General features: G+C 42.2%; 1 protein-coding gene across 1 annotated transcript; it reads left to right on the forward strand.

Annotated features, from left to right (window-relative positions):
- The first annotated feature begins 1,827 nt into the window (after positions 1-1,827).
- LOC146511589 (C-C chemokine receptor type 9-like) lies at positions 1,828-4,181 on the forward strand. Its single transcript, XM_085173162.1, has 3 exons — positions 1,828-1,963; positions 2,144-2,190; positions 3,015-4,181. The coding sequence occupies exons 2-3, from the start codon at positions 2,149-2,151 to the stop codon at positions 4,050-4,052; spliced, it is 1,080 nt and encodes a 359-aa protein (XP_085029288.1). The 5' UTR covers positions 1,828-1,963; positions 2,144-2,148; the 3' UTR covers positions 4,053-4,181.
- Positions 4,182-7,957: the final 3,776 nt, after the last annotated feature.

Raw genomic sequence — 7,957 nt, forward strand, 5'->3', positions numbered from 1 at the left:
TCGTGTTGGGTAAACTACCTAGGTTTAGTCACCTTTAAATATGCATAACTGTGGTTACAATCTACAACAGCTTGCTACATGAAACATTGCATGATTGGTTGTCATTCTAGGCAGCATTTTTTGGGGGGAGTGAAAAGACTCTCAAAGCAAGTTTTTTGTTTTTATTATCCATGTATGTGATTTGTGGTTCACATGGTGGCGCAGTGGTTAGCAGTTTTACATCAAGGCAGAAAGGTCCCGAGTTTGAATCAAACACAGAGTTTACGTGTTCTTCATGCATCTACGTGGGTTCTCTCTGTTTACTCCCACTTCCTCCCGCAGTCCAAAAACACGCGTAGGTTAGGTTAACTAGCAAAGCTAAGTTGACTGCACTTGTTAATGGTTGTCTGTGTCTTTGTGTTGACCTTACCTGTACCCTGTCTCTGACTCTATGACAGCTATTGGATATTAATGGATTGCGATGTATGACTTTGCCATTTTGACCCTGATACTGATACTGAAAGGGCAGTAAACTTTGATTACGCACATATTAAGTCCATTGGTTTGTTTTTCATAGAAAGTTCCCAATAAAGCCACTGCATCAAATATTCGAAAGGTGATCTCATCTTCAATTTGGAACCTGATGTGGCACCGTCATCAACCGATGGCAACGAAACTTTCTGTTTGACGGTATGTAATGGTCTCTTTGCTATGGTGCTTTTCATTCCCACAGATCAAAGCCATGCAATTAGCCGCACTTTGGCAGTTGGTAGATGGCAAGTAGTGAGTGAAACCTCTCAGGCTGCTACACTTTCAACAGTCTGTTCCCAGAAGGTAAATACTGATCATGACATATTCATTTCCTCGTGCCTCACGCCGATCAAAACCGAGAAACGCAACCAGTGAGCAATTGGTAGAAATTTGAAGAGGTAATGGCTCGCACGCTCATCCTCTTGATTCAAGTGCTAAGGAATCCAGGCCAGGAAGTGAAACTTTGAGAATACAACACACTCAGTCATACGGAGGGCCTTCTGAGAGGTCAAAATAGTCCCCCAAGAGAACCCTATAAGGATGAACTATTTCAATAATTAGATCTATAATCATTTTCAAAGTGTGTCAGGCTCTTGTTGATGAGCGTGTATTGCCTCATTTGTGACACAGCGTGATCATCATCTTCCAACCCGGGTCACAAGATGACTTTATGTGTTTTCAGTTTTGTTTGGATGTCAGGTGGTATGTCAGGGACTTTCTTCTTCATTTGTTTTGCACCACTGTGGTCAGCATCCAGCATGACCATGTTTTTTATTAAACTCCCTTTAGCCTTGGCATTACTAAACGAACTTTTTACTTCCCAGATTTGATTTCCTCATACTTCAAAGGGAAATCACGGTTTCTCTCATGCAGACAACGAGTTGTTTACTAAGTAAGAGCACATGTTAATAAGAAACAAGAAGGCTTACACATACTGTTGTTTTGACACAAGCCCACATTGTCTGAATTTCAGACCACTGAAACTGCAAAGAAACAGCAGCGCCCACGATCTTTTAGCTTTAGGCTTTAATCGCACTTTGGTTTTCAGTTTCACGCATCACTCATCTCCTGCTCTAAGTGCTCCACACCTGTGTGTACAAAATGGGCCACGACTCGATCAAACCCAATCAGCTGTGGAGAGAATGTGCTTTGGTTCCAGCCTGATGGTCAGGGTTCAGATGGCGCAGCCTAAAAATCACAACTTCTCCTTTAAACTGGTGCGATGTTGTTAGTGTTTGAAACCGTGCATGTCTGACGCTAGTTTTTGAAGTACTGCTAGCTGTAATAAAGACATGCGCGTGCATCAACAAAGGCCTAGAGGGGAAATGAACTGATATCGTCACGTGATTCTGTGGTTACAGAGAAACCATATAAGTTAGTGAAGATGAGTCGTGCTTGGTAAAAGTGACAACCCTGTGACTGTGAAGTTGCTTACTACGTCCTTACTGAGCGGGTAAGTAATTTGTTGATCTGCTGAAAAGATGTTTCCATTTAACATTTAGTTCAGCTCCAGGTTATATTTAGTTTGTTCTATTTAATGTTTATTTTATTTTATTTTTTACTTTTTATTTTATTTTTGAAATCTATTTTTCAATCTTGTTTTTAATTTGAACATTTTCTGGTTCCTTTGTAGCAATCATGGAGGATTTCAGTGATTTCAATGAAACAACATATTCTCCAGTGAGTATAACTTGGAAAATCTCATAAACACTAATGTCTGTATTCTATATATAGTAGACTTGCCATTCTTAGTATTGCCTGCTTACACATGGAGTGCTTAAGTGACATTTTGTATTGTTTTGCTGTATTTAAAGCATTCAAAAATACTGTAAAACTTAATTTAAGATGCTGTTTAAAAATCTGTATGTACATAAAAGGATAACTTATGACCTGAGTTTGTTTATTTGCCATTATATATCTATCTAAGTGTAAAAGAATCCATTTAGTGACCCAAGTGTAGTCGATTTATCTAAAGCAGACATCTCTAGAATACTAAATTACCACAGAGAGCCGCGGCTGTAGTTCGCATCAAATTTTCCATTGTATCTCAACACCAAGACGCCGCTTTTTATCTTTGCTCTATATCTAAATGCCATGCTTCTGGGGGTCCTGAGTTCTGCAGGGGGCCCCTTTCTGGAGCCCCTCGGGATCGTTCGCACCCCCCCTTTCGCCTCAGGGTTGAATAGCAGCAGGAAACTGTGCAGTAGTGTGGTTTCTCCAGTACAGACACGGCACCTGCACCTGACGGCAGTTTTTTTTGCATACTCTGGTTAGCTTGCACGTCACAGACAGTGTTTGATGTAATTTCACTGTATTCCCATTGTAAACATGTTATCTTATGTAACCGCCAACGAGTAACCAAGAGAGAGTGAGTTGGGTTTCAATGAGAGAGAGATAGAAAAAAAATGCATGACAGGAAACTCAAAGCAAGACAAAAAGACAGTGCATCTGTTGCAAACAGTTGTCTTTAATACCTCACGAGACAACCTGCTTTCTGATTTCAGACCGAGGACTATTCTCTGCCAACTGACGAATCAGGCATGTGTGACAGAACCTGGGTCAGGGAGTTTCGTGGGCAGTACGAGCCACCGCTCTTCTGGATCATCTTCATCCTGGGTGCTGTGGGTAACCTGCTGGTGGTTTGGATCTACACCACTGTGCGCAACCGCCTGAAAACAATGACCGATGTGTATCTGCTAAATCTGGCAGTGGCTGATCTCCTTTTCCTTTGCATGCTTCCATTCTGGGCAGTCGAGGCCATTAAAGGCTGGGATTTTGGCATCACTCTCTGCAAAATAGTGTCCGCTGTCTATAAGATCAACTTCTTCAGCAGCATGTTCCTTCTCACCTGCATTAGTGTGGACCGATACATTGCTATTGTTCAAGTTATTAAGGCCCAAAACCTAAAGAAAAAGAGGCTGTTCTACAGCAAACTTGCTTGCCTTGGTGTCTGGTTTGTCTCTGCTCTCCTCACACTCCCTGAGTTTATCTTCGCCGAGGTGAAGACATCTCAAGAAATGCAATTTTGTACTATGGTCTACTGGAACAATGTAAACAATCATACAAAGATCCTCGTGCTGTCCCTGCAGATTTGCATGGGCTTCTGCATTCCTCTACTAGTCATGTTCTTTTGTTATTCTGTCATCATTCGCACACTTATGCAGGCCAAGAGCTTTGAAAAGCACAAGGCCCTCCGTGTCATCCTTGCTGTGGTGTTTGTTTTCGTCCTCTCTCAACTGCCTTACAATAGCCTGCTGATTGTGGAAGCCAGACAGGCAACTAATATGACTTACACAGATTGTAGCACTGTAACTAATTTTGATATAGCTGGACAGGTTGCCAAAAGTTTGGCATATACACACGCTTGCCTCAACCCCTTCCTCTACGTCTTCATTGGAGTTCGGTTCAGACAAGACCTGCAAAGGATGGTGAAGACTTGCATTGGAGGTGTGAGCAAAGGAGGGCTCAGTAAAACGCAGGCAGTTCCCAAACGCCCCTCTCTCATGTCAGACACTGATACTACTCCTGCCCTTTCCATATAACTGCCCATTTTCCCCGAACCGTACCTGAGATCTGAGCCCAATTCATGTTTTCCACTATGTTCTTCATGCATTACTCCACACTAGAGGAACAACAATGGCATTTGCAACTTCAAAAGCAACAACAATTTATTTTAAATAGCCTTTACATTAATTTCAACCACATACTGACAGTAACAGGCACATTTTTATCTGAAATTACTGTAAAAACTGTACATTACTGTAAATACTGTTTGTATTTTTTTTAAAACATTTGTTCCATCATGTATTTGCTGTGTGCTGCTTTAAATGACTACGAAACATTAAAAAAAAAAGATTCATACTCCAGTTTATGCTGCTTATGTTCAATACTTCACCGCACAATAACAAACAGGATGAGTCTTCAACGGTCGGTTCAAGTACCCCTTTCTGCAGAGGCTAAGTGATGAGATCAGCAGTTTATACCAGGGGAAGTATTTAAATGCTTTCACTAGTATAACGTATTTAGTGTGGTGGGAAAAATACTCGAATGTGGCAAGTTCACTGTTTTCGATCTGAGTACACGTCCTCATATTAAAAGTCTATGCCATCCTGTCTGCTGACACTGTTTCATGATTGAACCTTGTTTGGATATGACTTGGCAGTTTCACAGTGAAAGCTACCGTTAGCCATTCATACTGCCATGAAAGACATTTCCCACAGCGGTCTCACAACGGCTGTAGCTCAGACAGGTGACAGACATCCATGCAGGCAGGTGTCACGGCTTGAAAAACTTTCCAATTCTACTGCAGCTCCACTCTCACGCAAAAGGTAAAGTTTCAGCAGGGTGCACTAAATACACATATGCGTAGTTTTTAATGACACGTGCAAGTCAATCCCTGCATAGTAGTGCTTGTTTCTAACTTATCTGGCCTGAAAACATCAAGTCATTCAAGTATCAGTAAGCTGGCATTTAAATTTGCTGTTGATGAGCTTCGAGAAGTTTGTTTACTCTTCCCGGCGCCCACAATCAGAAGCAGCAGATGTCAGATAACCTGATCTTAAATTCGATTTTTAACCAATACAATACAAATTCCTGTGCTGGAAGACAAAAACAAGAGACAGGTGGTAGAAGCAAAGCACACCACAAAGTACCTGTTAGCTGCAGGAAACAAAATATGAGGTGTTTTTGTGGTCACCAAGGTGACCACAAAGACTGCTGCATAGCTACATACCTGCTAGATTCAGGTGAGACCACAGACACGTTCTTTCAAGTGCCTCTTTTGTGCTGTTTCTTCATCTCACGACAGGAAACCATCAGTCAAGTCAACAACAAGATGTTCCCGCTTAAATGCAGAGCTGAGGCCTCCCTACAGATGTCCTCAATGTCCCGGTCATATGAATTCAAGGGAAAGGAATGTTACGCAATAACCGAAGGGGCGCGCAGCACTGTGGTAAGATGAAGTGCTTCGTTATAGGTTTTTCAGTTTCTCAAGTCGGGGTCAGTCCCGTGGTTTGTCTTAGAAGCAGAAGTGAAGATCTGTTTTTTGCATCAGTGTTTTTATTTCATAACTGATCCAGTGAAAAATTACACTGGGCTTTGGGTTACAAGGAAAAATAGTTGTTATAGCTTATTAAGGTAACATCCAACAGCAACCTGCATACACACGCTCAATTAAATGGCATTAGATGGGCTTAAATGCCCTGTTTTAGTTTCCTGTTACTGATTTAAACAAAACTGCAGAGCTAACATAGGATGTGCTGACTGTACATGTTAGTCTACCCTCACTATCCACTTTATTACGCACACCCTGCAACGTAAGGTTATTCCGGCACAGATTCAACAAGGTGTCGCACATCGATGATGTGAATCTCCCGAACCACCACATCTCAAAGATGCTCTATTGGATTGACCTGTGATGGCTCTGGAGGCCAGTTATCACACTGTCATGTTGCAGAAACCAGTTTGAGATGATTTGAACTTTGTGACAAGCTGCTTTATCCTAGAGGAAACAGCCAACAGAAGATGGGGACACTATGGGGTCAAAATGTGCAAAGAAAATATTTCCCCCGACACCATTACACCACCACCTGAACCACTCATACAAGGCATGCTCGCATGTTGTTTATAGGAAATTCTGACCCATCACCATCTAAATATTGTAGCAGAATTCAAGGCTCAACAGGAGTAGCACCTGGTGTGGCCTTCTGCAGCTGTAGCCGATCTACTTCGGTGTTTTATATGTTGTGCGTTCAGAGATGCTCTTCTGCGTACCTTGGTTGTAACAGGTGATTATTTGAGTTACTGCTACCTTCCTATCAGCTCAATGTCATCTAATCCCTCTCTCCTGATATTTTCAAACAGAGAATTGTCGCTGGATATTTTCTCTTTTTCGGACCATTCTCTCTAAACCCTAGAGATGGTTTTGTGGGAAAATCCCAGCAGATTAACAGTTTCTGAAATAAACCAGTTTGTCACCAACAACCACAGCACACTGACAGCAATTTAAATCACCTTTCTTCCCCATTCTCAAGCTTAGTTTCAGCAGCTCGTCTCGACCACGTTTACATGTGTACGTACTCTGAGTTGCTGCCATGTGATGGATGATTAGACATTTGTGTCAACAACTAGCTGAACAGCTGTACCTAACAAAAGGGCTGGTGAGTGCCTGTCAGGGATTTGCATGTTTTTAGGCTTCATGTCTTTTTCCCCTCATAGCGTTCATACATTCTTACCAGTTGATGTTGCAAAACCCCGATCTTCCAAAGGTTTACTGATATATCTGAGAGACCCAGTTAGTGTGAGAAGAGAAAAGAATTAATCATAAGCCTACTGAACTACTGAATAACACTAATTTATATTCCCATTTGTGCATATATTTGTCTTACAAACACACTACAACACCCTCAACTCTTTGGACAGGCCTTTTGTTGGGAATTACTGCCATAAAAGTACCAAGCTGCTCGTGTATACAGCAAAAGCTTTGCTATATTGTTTTATTTCAGGCTGCTACTAATTTCAGCCACAAGGTGGTGTGATGTGCACAGAAGAAAGCTCCTAGTTTAGGTTTCAGTAGGGTCAACAGCAAACAGACAAGTTGGAAAAGAAATCAACCCCATCTAGTGGCGATTTTGGTTGGGAGACCAAGTCTGGGAAAGCAGGGTTAAATATGAAGTCAGTGAGTTTTTCTTTGTTTTTGGACATCAGTCCATTCCCACTGAGCTACAAACAGACTGAACGCACTGCTGTACATAACTCTAAAAGCTGGATCAGGCAGTGAAGAATGCAAAAAGACTCACAAGTAGAGCAGCACCTGTGGTTGGGAACATCCCATCCATCTTTCTGCACAGGGGGGAATTGCGTGCGTGTGTGCATAAAGGAGAGGTGAGTGAGAAAGAAAAAAGAGGGATGGAGGGAGGATACCGTGGAGTCTGTGAGTAATAGGAGAGACAGTGGAAACATATGTGACCCACTGACATTGAGCAGACTGCGGTCTGTTTCTTGTGGACATCCGAAAGCTGCAGGGACAATGGCTTACATATCAGCAGTGACCCACCGGCTCTGAGCTCCATTTACTGCGAGAAAGTCACAAATAAGCTTATGCTGGAAGTTAGGTTCATTGTTAAATTCAAAGCTTGTTGCTGTAAACTGGTTCATGAGGAAAGCAAGAAGCAGCTTCACACACCTCTGGAAAAAAAAAAGAAGAAGAAGAAGAAATGTAATAGAACTTGGACCTCCGCAATTCCAGCCCAAACAAGGAGCCGCTTATCATCCGCCATCTCTCCCACAGCTAATATTTCACTTCAGCTCCCGGGCCCACAGAATGAGAGACGTTTCCATTTCATGTCAGTCATTTCCAGGCCTGTGTGTTACCTGTGTGGTGATAAGTGTTTGACTGACTGGGAGCGTCGTTAGTCACTGTCCGGCTCCGAGTGACAGCCACAGATTG

Source organism: Neolamprologus multifasciatus, chromosome 9 (assembly GCF_963576455.1).
Source record: "Neolamprologus multifasciatus chromosome 9, fNeoMul1.2, whole genome shotgun sequence".
Lineage (NCBI taxonomy): Eukaryota > Metazoa > Chordata > Actinopteri > Cichliformes > Cichlidae > Neolamprologus > Neolamprologus multifasciatus.

Coding starts and splice junctions, on each gene's coding strand:
- LOC146511589 (XM_085173162.1), top strand. CDS start 2,149: ATGGAGGATTTCAGTGATTTCAATGAAACAACATATTCTCCA. Junction 2,191..3,014: donor ATGAAACAACATATTCTCCA/GTGAGTATAACT, acceptor TTCTGATTTCAG/ACCGAGGACTATTCTCTGCC.